The 13,455-nt window shown below is 46.8% G+C and overlaps 1 protein-coding gene across 9 annotated transcripts in view; it reads left to right on the top strand.

Annotated features, from left to right (window-relative positions):
• Positions 1–892: 892 nt before the first annotated feature.
• The window catches only part of Prox1 (prospero homeobox 1), a 52,202-nt gene continuing 39,639 nt past the window's right edge, over positions 893–13,455 (top strand). For 2 of the 9 annotated variants that reach the window (XM_023710219.1, XM_004626867.2), the window contains exons 1-3: positions 2,507–2,952; positions 3,081–3,186; positions 10,750–12,541. In XM_023710219.1, the coding sequence (XP_023565987.1) occupies positions 10,817–12,541 (1,725 nt within the window). In that variant the 5' untranslated portion in view covers positions 2,507–2,952; positions 3,081–3,186; positions 10,750–10,816. The other 7 variants (XM_023710217.1, XM_023710225.1, XM_023710222.1 and 4 more) reach the window with 6 other exon arrangements.

Raw genomic sequence — 13,455 nt, forward strand, 5'->3', positions numbered from 1 at the left:
GCCACTGGACCCGGGACAGCCCCGCAGTGCTGGCCAGGAAGGTGGCCTGGAACCTCGCCTGCTCGTCGCCTCGCCAGCAGGTGAAAGCACGGGCTCGGTGGGGGGCCGCCCGCGGAGCTGGGCTGGAGACCGAGCCCGCTCCTTACCCGGCGACGCGCGCTCCTATTCCAACTCGCGGTTCCTGCGCCCTAAGGCACGCTGCGAACCGCCCCTGCGGAGCGTGGCGAGCCGCGAGTCGCCGCTGCCCGGGCTGGGGGCAGGGGAGTTTCCTTGTTTGACCAGCGGGCTGTTCGCCCCACTGGACTCAGGCCGAGTTATGGAGGACTGAGTTGGGGTGTAAAAGGAAGGTATGTGCTTAAGGTGCAGAGAAGCGCTAGGTGCAACCCCACAAACTTGGGCGCTTAAGTTGAAGCCATTTCTTTCCAGGCTCTTAATCTTTTCTCTCCAACTCGCTCCCTCTCCCTTTGGCTTTTATCTTCTTCCTTCTCCTTCTTTTCTTTCCTAGGCCTGTCATTTAAAAAGCTGAGCAGATGATTTTAAGGTGTGGAGGGTATACGTTGCTTATTCCTACCGGTCTTACTTGTGGGTAGATGCTAACTCCTATGTCAACTTACAGATTTGCAAAGAAAAATAGGACGGGGGAAAGGTGGCTCAGACCCATTTTCAGAGCCTCGAGCCCCCACTTAACACACCCGCTTAACTCGAAGGGCCCCAACCAATAGAAGCACTATTCTGCACTCTATCTAGGGCTTGCTTGCTGATAGTTATTCCCCGCCTAAACTGTCACACCCCCATTAGAGCACTGCACACAATAGCCAGTCGCTGGAGGTGAGAGCCCAGAGCAGGCGCCTCTAGTTTCCATGGAGGGAGGCCAGTGTCTGCGAAGGGGGTGAATAGAAGGCTGGCGGTGCTCCCGTGAGTCTTTCTCATTGCTGACACCAACCTGGTTGACTTTATTATTCCTCCTGCTCTTCCATCTCCTCCTCCTCTTCTTCTTCCTCCTCTTCTTAATATGTGAATTCCATGACAAAAGTTTCCTATGGAGTACAGACTGGGACATACATCACTATTCTAATTCAAAGAGAAGACTTGTATCTTTTTAAAAGTTTGATGAATCTGAGACTGAAATTGCAAATGTCCTATTAAGGACTGGTGTCCCGCTGTGTCGCAGAAGAAGATGGTAGTGGTCGGCCAGTCCAGTGTACTGCTAGTGACACACCTCATAAACACGCTAGTCACAACCAGGATTCAGCCTTTGCTCTGATTAAATTTAAGAGACACAGGAAAACTACTTGTTCCCTTCCAACCTGAAAAACGTACATCTAATGGAGTAGGTATGAACGTTTCTACTTCCCAGCAAGCGCAAGCCTTAGCTTTTATAGGATCTTTAAATCATAAACACAGCTGCTTTATTAAAAGCCGTTGACTGTCCCCAGCCAAAGAGACCGTCTAGCTGCGGCTGGAGGCTCTGTCTTCAGTGTCTGTTAGTTTGCAAAACCCAAAGCCGCATTATCTAAAGGACCTGTGCTGGTTATTTTTTCCTCTCAGCTATGTCAAGCCAAAATGAACTTTCTTCAGTTTTAAGTTAAAGTCCGAGATTTTAGCATTTGCCATTTCTTGCCTAAGAAACTCTAAACTTTGTTACCCGGGGGTCAAAATCATGCCCGTCCTGTGTTAGATGGCTTTATCTAGTCGGTCTGGGGACACAGAGACAGGAGGGGGTCGTCGCGAGATAATGTTCATGACATGTATTTTTAAATAGGTGCTCTACCCGTAATCCAAATAATATTGTTAGAGGTAAGCGGGGGTAAGCAGTCTTGTTCCTAATAATTTTGACGGTGATTGACTGAGATTCAGCCAACGTTGATCTTTTCATATCAGATGTAGTGAGCTCAGTGTGAAACCTCCGGCACCTATCATTTTTATCCCAAACCTACCTGAATTTCATCGTCCACCTCCTCTTTAAAAGGAAGAGTGACATGGATGCTAACCAGGACCGCTTTTTCAATGAGATGATTTGTGGGTTCCCCACTCCTTCCTTCTGTACCACCGCCACCCCTAAAAGCCCCACTTTGTCTCCAGAAGACTTTTCCGTGCCTTCCTGCACCCAAGTCCGAGGAGCGCCTGCTCGCTCGGCCACTCGGCAAACTCGATCAGCTGTATCTAGGAAATGGAAACACACACACACACACACACACACACACACACACACACACACACACACACACGGGGACAACGAAGACCTGCGTCCTGCGAGAGCGGTGCGCAGCGCCCGCAGATGGCTCGCCGTGGCCGGGCCGGCGTCGCTGCGCCCAGAGCAGCGCGGGGCGGGGTGGGTGGGGGCCGGGAGGGGGAGCGCGGGGCCCCTCTCCCCTCCTCTCCTCCCAGCCCCGCACCCCCCACACCCATCCCTTTTATATATTTTTTTCCTCCCAAGTTCTCTTGCCTCGCTATCCCCCCTTGAATCCGAAGGCGCCTCGCGATTGGGTGCTGGGGCCGGGTACGTCAGTCAGACTGTGACGTGCAGTCTTCCTGTTTCCTTCAGCTGTGTCTTAAAGTAAATCTTGTCGTGGAGCGGAGCCCTCAGCCGAGGGAGCGCTCTGAAACCCAACACCAGTGCAGCGGGCAGAGCCGAGCGGCGCAGAGGAGCCGGGGCCGGTCCGTCCGCGCCCCGCGCCCCCGCTCCGCGCGCCCCTCGCCGCTCCTCTCCTCCTCTGCGCTCCTTTCCTCTTCTCCGCTCTGCGCTCCCCTCTCCCTCCCGCCCTCCTCGCTCGCTCGCCCTCGCACCGACTCACCCCGGTCCGATCACCACATCCATCACCCGCAAACCATCCTCGTGCGCGCGCGCGCGCGTTTTCCGCTCTCGGCGGGCAAAAACGGGAGAGGGAGAGAGAGAGCGAGCGAGAGGGAGCGAGAGGGAAAGAGAGGCTGCGTCCCACCGCTCTCCGCACCGTAAGTATCTGCTCCCCCGCGCGAGTCCCCTCCCCTTTCCAGATCCACTTGCACTGGCTTGTTCTTGAATGGGAAGGAGAAAAAAGAGCCTCCCAGGACTTACACCCGTGCGCACATTCTTTTTCCAGGAGAAAGTGGTGTTATTTAAATGAATCCTAATAAAATAGCCTCTAAACAGTTTCTAAGCAGGAGCCACCGTGGGACCCAGCGCTCCGCTGCCCCCCGATCCCCAGAGTAAGTGATCCGCTTGGCTTTTATTTCTTTCTCTTTCCTGCTGGTGGCTGGGGGTGGTGTGTTGGCGACGGGGGGAGGCTGGTGTCGCCGGACTTGTCGCTGATCTTGTCACCTTTTGTGTCTTGTTTCTGGCGTGCGAGGAGGCATTTGCTTCCTTCCCTTCTTTCTCTTGCCCTCTCTTCTCCGGAGAGGGGACCGGGTCGCTTTTTGTTCGCCAGGATCTCTGCTCTCCGCCCAGCCTCATCCTTGCCATCTCCCCGGGCGAAAACTCCGGGCTCCTCCCCACGTCCTCTCCCTTTGTCTTGTTTATTATAGCCGCTTTCTTCCCAGCTCTTCCAATTTGCTTGTCATTTGCATAGCTTCCACTTCTCCTTTTTAACCCGGGCCGAGGCCCGGGAGCCGGGCAGAGGGCGCACGGGGGAGGGGGCGCTCTATGACTTTCCTCTCTGGACGTGATCGGAGCGGCGGTGTTGAAATTAGGGTTGGAGCAGGACAGTGATGGGTCTCAGGAAAGGAGCGCCGGGGCCTCGCGGAGTCGGGTAAGGCCACAGCGCGAGGCCCAGGGGGTCGCGAGGTTGGGGGAACCCGGGCCCGCGACCGCGGAAGACCGGAGTCGCGATCCGGGAGGGTAAGGGTGTTCTTGGGGTGCGGGACGAGGGACCCCGCAGCCGTCACCCGTGCTCTGTGCCGTGGCGCAGCTTCGGGCAGGTCCTGTCCCGGTGGTACCTACTGCTTCGCCCCAGTTTGGAGGATGGGAGAGGGAAGAAAGCCGAGGTGAGAGGAACCGTGCCTAGAATCGCCTTGAGCTAGGCGGGAAGAAGCTGGAAGAGCCACTATCTCGCCCGAGCAGACGGGGGAGGGGGAAGACATCTCCCAAAGTCCAGTTGAGCAAGTTGTTGGTTCTCCTGGCCAGCGGGCCAGGAGTCCTCCCGCGCGCACAGCGTCGGTAGAGACAGGGATGGGGGTGGGTAGCGGGGAACAGCGCCCAGACTGCAGGGCCCCGGCGCCTTTCCAGCTTCTTCCGAAGTTGAGACTCCTCCGGGCCGACCCGGGACAGAAAGGGAAGGAGGGGGTGGGCAAGGCTGGGCGGTAGTCTTCCCCAGCCCAGGAGGCAGGCTGCAGGGAAAAACTGCTGTTCTTGGCAACCGCGTGCCCTGCCCCGCCTGGGGGAAGGCTGGGAACTCACCTGCTTGTTTTTATTTTTCCGAGAAGGTCTGTGTTGTCTCCTTAAGCTTAGGAAAACAGGGCCAGCCGTGGGTAGCCTTCTCTCAAAGTCAAGGCTAGAAGAGTCTCGCTCTCTCCCCGCACCATGCCTTCTTTTAAAATAATAATGATAAAATAATAATGATAATTCCCTTCCTAAAGTAGGGAGGCAGACGTCGATTAGCAGAGTGCGCAGGGGCAGGGCCTGACAGGTGTGTTGTGTCAAGAAAGACAGGTGTAAATTTCCTCTGTGTCTGCGAGTGTGCACAGTTCCAGACCGCAGGGCTTGCTGGAGAGCTGGAGGGGTTTGTGAATTTATGGCTGTCCTGGCTCATCAGGACTCTTTGGGCTAATGGGAACTGGGCTGCTGCTGTTGTGTTCTGAGCCCCACCGTGCGAGTTCTTTGGGAGGGACTGGGGGGGCAAGTTGGTGTGTATTTGTTTATTTTACTTAAGGATGTTGGCAGGCTGCTGCCAAGGCTGCGTCTCAGGCTTCTGTCTGCCAGGGAGCCAAAAGCTCCCCCACGTCAGGCAGCAGGTGGAGGGAGACTGACTTGCCTTACGGTTCCCTCCAGTTCATGCCTAGCTCCTAGGTCTGTGCTTGGCAAAGAGAGAGGGGGAGGGAGGGAGAGAGATCCTGTGTGTGTGTGTGTGTGTGTGTGTGTGTGTGTGTGTGTGTGTTTTGGATAGCTTTGGTGGTGTGTAGCTGCCAAAAATACCAAAGTCAGTTTGAAAGTGTTACTGGTGTTAAAGCCTGTCTGTTATGGGCTGCTCCCCCCTGCCCAGAGTGAATAGGTGTGTGCTCGAACTCTTTTAAGGTGCATGTTAAATAATCTCGTCAAGTAAGAGGGCACGCAGGGGTGTACACGGCGTGTGCCAGATGTCCTAGATAGGACTTTGATGGAGAGGAAAATGTTAGGCACACGAGAGCTAACTGTGCTTTAGTCTTTGATGCAAGATTTGGGCCATCCGTCTATGAAGAGTTTCTTGCACAAACTTCTGGGCGTTTTTGAACTGAAATGAGCTGTGTGTGTGAGAGGAAGCAAGAGCATCGAGGTTAGGCTTTGCATGTGTGTTATCACAGAAGGGTAAGACAGATAAAGTTAAGGACTCTGACTTGATGTGTGTGAGATGTTGGAGAATCAGTGTAAGTGCTACATCTGGATTCTTAAGACCTGACCTTTAAACTTTTTCAGTATTAGGCTATTTCTGTAAATTGAGCTGCATATTGAGTAGGTTAGATGACCAGTGGTTTTTGTGGCTTGGGTGGTTATCCTTGTTTCCAAGAAAATGAGATGGTATGTGTCATTTATTCTTTCAACTTAAACACCCCTCCCCCCAATATGTTCCTTGGATGCTTTTGAGGTTCTTTGGTGATTAAAATGTCATCTATGGCTGTGTTCATTTACTTTGTTTTTAATAGAGGTTATCTATGCTTGGCACTTATTGATATTTTTATGTGTCCATTATGCAGAATTCTATTTAGTTTAATCACCGCCTTGTGGGAAAAGAGTCATGCATACATAACATGCATCTTTGTTCTCACTGTACTCCCTTGCTGGCCTGGCTCTCCCCTCAGCAGCCATGCAGTCTTGAAACCTCAGCTCGCTCATTCTGTAAGTTGCCAGGTTTTCTCTTTATGTCTTCAAAACTCAAGAAGGCCTTTTTTCACCAACTTCCTGTAGCATTTCAGGGATTGTCTTAAATTTACAATATTAACATGAGGATTTTTACATTTTGAATTTTTAAAAGAAATTATAAAATATTGGTGGCATGATAATATGAAAATTGATTATGCATGATGTACTATTATAAAATTCTAATTAACTATTTTGAATAAATTGAGAGGGACATATAAAAAAAGGACATATAATTTTCAACTCTTACTCCCTGGTGTGTTCTAAGCCTCAGAGGATTAAAATGTTGCAATTTTCTGCCAAAAAAAAGTATAAGTATATTTTCTGAAGGTGATTTCTTATACTTTTATTTACCCAGTTCAATGAATTATTAAAACTAAGTCTGTAGAAATCAGTATTTTGAGTATGTCTCAGGCAATGTTACACATTCATTTAGCAAGTGAAAAACGTATAGAATTTTAATGGGATGGAAGAAGCATAAATGAAATGGTCACAATTTAAGAACTCTTAAGTACCTGTCAATGTAATCTTAGTTATTCGAGGTATTCACTTATTCCAAGTGGGTTCTTCAAAATCAATATTAAAGACTTCTTAACCTGGAAGTGAGCAGAAATGTCTCTAAAGGAAAAGTTGCAGTTAGCATAAACACACTCTTGAACACAATGAGGTGAGGGCAACTTAGTGATTTGGGGTGTCCCTGTGTCAAGTCATCTGATTTTTCCCTCCTGAATGACTGGTTTCTTGGATTGATTTTCAGTACTCTTATTCATAAAATACTACTTGAAATGTCATAACCAGGTGAACCCCAAGTAGATTGGAGGCCCATTTAAAGCTGACATTCTGCAAGAAGTACTATGTCAGCAAATTCTTCAAATAATTTTATCAACAAAAACAGATAAGCTAAATGATGCAGGCAGGAAACCAAGCCAACCTTACACTTTCACTGCCTCATAAAAGATTTGTCTAAACTATCTGGATAATCGCCGTAATGAAACACTTCTTTGTCCAGATAGGTCTGGACTCCAGATAGATGCAGTAAAAGCTGCATCTCCTTCTCCCAAATAACTTTTTTTATTAAAGTGCAGCACTGAGCTACTTTCTGCTTATATTACGATGTTCTTTGAAAGCCTTTACCGAAAATGCTTTTCTGCTAACCTTACCAGTATGCTTAGTGTTCTCTACTAAGGAAAACGTCAGATAGGTGGAATGGCAGATAACTCAGATTTTAATGAAGATTCTTTGAAGGTAGTTAAAAAATCTGACTTTATCACATCTTAAGGTTGGTTCTTATAGTAGCTTTTTCTGAGAATTGTTATGCTGTCTATTGTACAGAAGTTATTAAAGCATTTGTATAGATTTAGATGCCAACTGGAGCAACAAAATAATAATTGAAAATTATAGGTAAATTATACATTTTTGGAAGAGTTTTATAATAATAGAGCATATTTGCTCCATAATAATTTGGGTTCGATTTCCCACCAATATTCTCTTCTGTCTCCTTGCTGATGATACCAATATTCACCATTTTGATATTCTGGTCAAAAATCTTCATGTTGCCTGGTTACATTCATCACTAATGTCAAGATGAAAATATTATAGTAATATCAATTGTTGGGACAGCATTAAGGTTTAATACATATGTTAAAACATGTGAGAGTTTTTCAAAATCTTAATGGACAGGAGGAACCGTACAATGGATGAAGTCATTGCTTGTCATCCTTCAGATTGATTTGGAAAATCATAGAAACATTTTGGGAATGGTTTTAAGTGATCTGATGCATTATGATCATTGGATGGTGCATTTTATTATGGGATAAGTATGCTCACAATATGTATATATTGTTTATGAAATATGATGCTACTAAAGTGCTGTGTGATCTACTTCTATTCTTTATCTTGGCTATAACCTCTGTGGGTCTCAAAGTGCACCACCACTGTAAACTTTATTTCTAACTTTAGCTCTAAGCTATAAAGAGAGTTATTTTCATTTGTGCCTTGTAATATCATGCTTTACCTTGCTAGGTTATATATATATATATTTTTTTTTCTATTTCCCCCCAGTTGTCCTGTCCTATGTTATTTTTCAACTGGACAATTTACAATAAGGCCTAAAATTATTGAAATTCTCTTAGCTCCAAACAGAAGAAATTATTACTTAATTCAAAAATGCTAAATGCTTGAAAGACAATTGTGCAAAAATTCGTGTAGTCTGACGAATTTGGAGAAAGTTACAGGATATCTTGTTCTTCATAGACTCAGCAAACATGTTTAATTGACACTTGCTGTCCACTGGAGATGAAAGCATCATGTCTTTCCACCTTAGGAAGAGCCCAGCCCTCTTCCTGTCTCAGGCAGGAGGCAGGGATGCAGCTGTTGATACCTAGGCTAGAGGAGAGGAAGTGTAGTTGATGCAGAGGTCCATGGCAGTTGGGAAAGGAAGGATGCCTGGGATGACCTTGTGTTCGTCAAGGACACCAGCATGTCCTTTCTGAGCCTCTTGTACATCTTCCCTGGGCAAGATGAGCAGGAGCAAAGCCTAGCTTGTGTGTGAATAGGGAGAAAATATCACAGGAAGTTTGGTCAACATGTTGATTAGAGATCCCTATGCTTTGCTGGTGATATTAAAGAGGAAAATATTTATACACAAAAAGGAAAGAGGTGATATTTTGAAATTATAAGCTGTACTTTTGGAAAGCTCATATAGGTCCAAAAGAACCTTGCCTTCGCCCTCCCCTTTTCTAGTGTTCCTGTAGCTAATAGACCTTTTAAATAATTGAACCTCTTTCTTCTTCCTCTCACCTGACAGACAGCTATGCCTGATTCATCAGAGTTAATGTGTCAGTGAAATATTTGTCACTGTGTTTTTGTATTCCTGAAATCAATTTTATAAGTAGCATGTGAGGAGTCTCTATCATTCTGGGTTGAATTTTGAGCCCAATATTAAAGTTGCCAAGATCTCTGTTTCCATCCAGAGTTCAGGATATTTTATCCTGGAACATCAAGGAAGTATTTCATCATCCAGGTTACAAAAATATATAGAAAACGTTATCATCTGGGTTTCATGATACTCTAAAACAGGCTCTTTTAAAAACTATGTTTTCATACAGACACCGAGATCAAATACGGCATGATGAAATCTTTGCCAGGTTAAAATACATACAGATTGCTGCCATGTAAGCAGTGAGCATTTTCTTGATTTTTACAGGTTATTTCATGCTGAAATTATGCCTATTTGCATGGATAGTCATTCTTTAAAACTAGCCACAGATGCAGTCCTGGGGAGCACGTAGATGTTTTCACAGGTGAACCGAAAGGATGGGAGCCGTTCCAGACACTCTGCATGCTGCCGTTGGCAATAGAGCCTGTTATTGTGAAGATGTGCTCTGTTGAGCGAACGTGAAGTTCAGTATCACAGAAACCTGGCAGGAATTTTTTTTTTCATTTTCTTCATAAAATGTTAATGGTAAACAGAAAGATGTGACATCTTACATGGATACAAAATTTGGGATCAGCATCGCTAGTGAATAAGTCACACAATATGTCAAGTGCCTTTTGTAAGAGGCAAGAAAAGATGCCCCTTTTTTATATTCTGTCCCCAAGAATCAAAAGAAGCATTTCCTTTGCTCACATATTTGATTGAGGCTTTATTCCCTCTTTTTTTTTTCTTTCTTTTTTATTTATTTATTTATTTTTGTTTTTTCTTTATCTTTCAGTTGGTTTTTGGTTTTTGGTTTTTCTTTCCTTTCACTTGGCAATGGAGATAAAATACACAAACAATGAGTGTTAAAGAGTTTCTTTAGGCATTTGGAGAACTGTTTTGGCAGATTTTTGCATGAGAAAACTAGTACCAGAGATGTACTTAACCTTGCCTCGTTCAATGATCTATTGTTCTACATATCAATTTCTAAAATGTGACAACACCCTTCTTTTGCAGCGAATCCAGTTTTCTAATAATTAAAGCCATCAAAAAGGACAATATGAAAATTTAGGAATGTGCTCCTAGTGACATTCAGGTGCAGCAGCTGAACCATCATCACACATGACTTCGATGATAATAATGTGTAACTTTACTAACCGGGCAGACTTGTCAGATGAGTGCCTAGCTCTGCCTTCAATGCTAAATTACTCACTTATGTTTGAAAGGTGCTGGTGGGGCTTCTTCCCAGTTCCCGTATGACCAAAATATTTTACAGTTCAGCAATAAAGGGTATGCAATGAATATTTGCATTTACCTTAGCATCTTTTCCTTTAGTTGCATTCAAACCACAATAATTTTAACGCAGGAATGGAGTTTATCATCCCAAATTCACACAGCCTCAGAATTTAACCTTATTTCTTAAGTATAGACCACTTTCATCTTCTTTTATAATATGAATCTCAAAGCCCCAAAATTTAATCAATTGGTTGTCAGAGGCTGTGTTCTTATAATCTACTGTTTCTTCTGAAGATAAACAGTATCATTTTAGGCATTTGTGAAAGAGAATCATATTACTGGTGCTTAAGCAGTTTTTGCTTTTTTTTTAATCTTAATCCATCTTAAACCAGTGGAGCAGAAATATTTAAAAATGTTTCATTTCAAGCAGAGTGCATAATAAATTGCAATAATTGTAATGTGCCATAAATCCCAGAGCCTATGCATTTTGCATTTGATTCAGGATTGAGGTCAGGAAATTTGGAGAAATTTAAAGAAAATGATTCATCAGTCCTTTTGTTCTGTTGGCCAGGGTCCCGGGATTCTTGAGCTGTGCCCAGCTGACGAGCTTTTGAAGATGGCACAATAACCGTCCAGTGATGCCTGACCATGACAGCACAGCCCTCTTAAGCCGGCAAACCAAGAGGAGAAGAGTTGACATTGGAGTGAAAAGGACGGTAGGGACAGCATCTGCATTTTTTGCTAAGGCAAGAGCGACGTTTTTTAGTGCGATGAATCCCCAAGGTTCCGAGCAGGATGTTGAGTATTCAGTGGTACAGCATGCAGATGGGGAAAAGTCAAACGTACTCCGCAAGCTGCTGAAGAGGGCGAACTCGTACGAAGATGCTCTGATGCCTTTTCCAGGAGCAACCATAATTTCCCAGCTGTTGAAAAATAACATGAACAAAAATGGTGGCACGGAGCCCAGTTTCCAAGCCAGCGGTCTCTCCAGCACGGGCTCCGAAGTACATCAAGAGGATATATGCAGCAACTCTTCGAGAGACAGCCCCCCTGAGTGTCTTTCCCCTTTTGGCAGGCCCACTATGAGCCAGTTTGATATGGATCGCTTGTGTGACGAGCACCTGAGAGCAAAGCGTGCCCGGGTGGAGAATATAATTCGGGGGATGAGCCATTCCCCCAGTGTGGCACTGAGGGGCAATGAAAATGAAAGAGAGATGGCCCCGCAGTCTGTGAGTCCCCGAGAAAGTTACCGAGAAAACAAACGCAAGCAAAAGCTGCCCCAGCAGCAGCAGCAGAGTTTCCAGCAGCTGGTTTCAGCCCGCAAAGAACAGAAGCGAGAGGAGCGCCGACAGCTGAAACAGCAGCTGGAGGACATGCAGAAGCAGCTGCGGCAGCTGCAGGAGAAGTTCTATCAGATCTACGACAGCACTGATTCTGAAAATGATGAAGATGGAAACCTGTCCGAAGACAGCATGCGCTCCGAGATCCTAGAGGCGCGGGCCCAGGACTCCGTGGGGAGGTCCGACAGTGAGATGTGTGAGCTGGACCCAGGACAGTTCATCGACCGGGCGCGGGCCCTGATCAGAGAGCAGGAGATGGCTGAGAACAAGCCCAAGCGGGAAGGCAGCAACAAAGAGAGAGACCATGGGCCAAGCTCCTTGCAGCCAGACGGCAAACACTTGGCTGAGACCCTGAAACAGGAGCTCAACACGGCCATGTCGCAAGTCGTGGACACTGTGGTCAAAGTCTTTGCAGCCAAGCCCTCCCGCCAGGTTCCTCAGGTCTTCCCACCTCTCCAGATTCCCCAGGCCAGGTTTGCAGTCAATGGGGACAACCACAATTTCCACACCGCCAACCAGCGCCTGCAGTGCTTTGGCGACGTCATCATTCCAAATCCCCTGGACACCTTTGGCAACGTGCAGATGCCCAGTTCTGCCGACCAGACAGAAGCACTGCCCCTGGTGGTCCGCAAAAACTCCTCTGACCAGTCTGCCTCCGGGCCGGCCGCTGGCGGCCACCACCAGCCCCTGCACCAGTCGCCTCTCTCTGCCACGGCGGGCTTCACCGCCTCCACCTTCCGCCACCCCTTTCCCCTCCCCTTGATGGCCTATCCATTTCAGAGTCCATTGGGTGCTCCCTCCGGCTCCTTCTCGGGAAAAGACAGAGCCTCTCCTGAATCCTTAGACCTAACTAGGGACACAACGAGCCTGAGGACCAAGATGTCATCTCACCACCTGAGCCACCACGCTTGCTCACCGGCACACCCGCCCAGCACAGCCGAAGGGCTCTCCTTGTCGCTCATAAAGTCTGAGTGTGGCGACCTGCAAGACATGTCCGAAATCTCGCCCTACTCGGGAAGTGCAATATCCTTTTCTTTTCCCCTAGAGGAAGGAACAAAACAAAGCAAAGCAAAAAGGTTGCCCCAAAGGCTAGCTTTGCACAGGGTTCAGGGCCATGTAGATCAGTATCTTCTGAAGAATGCAGTCTTCCCTATTATACAAGGTAACAGCTCTTAGCAGTGTGAAGGTGGCATTTCTGCTCCAGGGAAGCTTAGACTGAAACAGTGTTTGCAACTTTCACAGTTGTTAATTGCCAACAGGAGCTGGTATCTGATGCCTTTTCCTGGGGAGGGGGGAGACAGAGACAGACAGAGAGAGACAGAGACAGAGAGATAGAGATAGAGAGATTCTGCTCCTTTCGTATTCTCATTCTCTCTGTCTCTCCTCTCCTCTCTTCTCCTGCCCCTGAGAAATTCAGAGATCCTCCCCCAAAAAAATCATTCTCACTGTGAATATTGAACTCTTTCAGATAGAGTAAGGAGAAAACCCGGTGTTCTGATCTATGAGATTCCTGTTAAGAATCCTCACCCTAACCATCCGCCAATCTTCTAGTCCCCATAATGAAGGCCTGGTTAGATCTCAGGAAGCGCACTTGTTTGGTAGGAAACTGCTAAACTCTGGTCAGGGCAGAAAGGCAGCCAGGAATGGGGAGCTAGAGTCTCTCTTTATTTTGAAATGAGACTTTTTTCTTTAAGGAACTAGGCAGGTACTGACTTCCTCAGACGGCACCGGCCTCCTCGCTCGCCCAGAGCCTGTCCTCTGGGCCTGGTGCAGCTGCTTCTATGCATGATTAGCCTTTGCTCAGCCATACACAGAAATCTTTTGTCCTAACATACACAAAGCAAATGATTTTGGAAAGCAGGGGAGCACAATTAGATATAAAACTCAGCAGAATTCAACTTAAAAATAGCTTTTTTATGACTCCATTTCATTCTGAT

The sequence above is a fragment of the Octodon degus genome, unplaced genomic scaffold (genome assembly GCF_000260255.1).
Source record: "Octodon degus isolate 3935 unplaced genomic scaffold, OctDeg1.0 scaffold00017, whole genome shotgun sequence".
Taxonomy (NCBI): Eukaryota; Metazoa; Chordata; class Mammalia; order Rodentia; family Octodontidae; genus Octodon; species Octodon degus.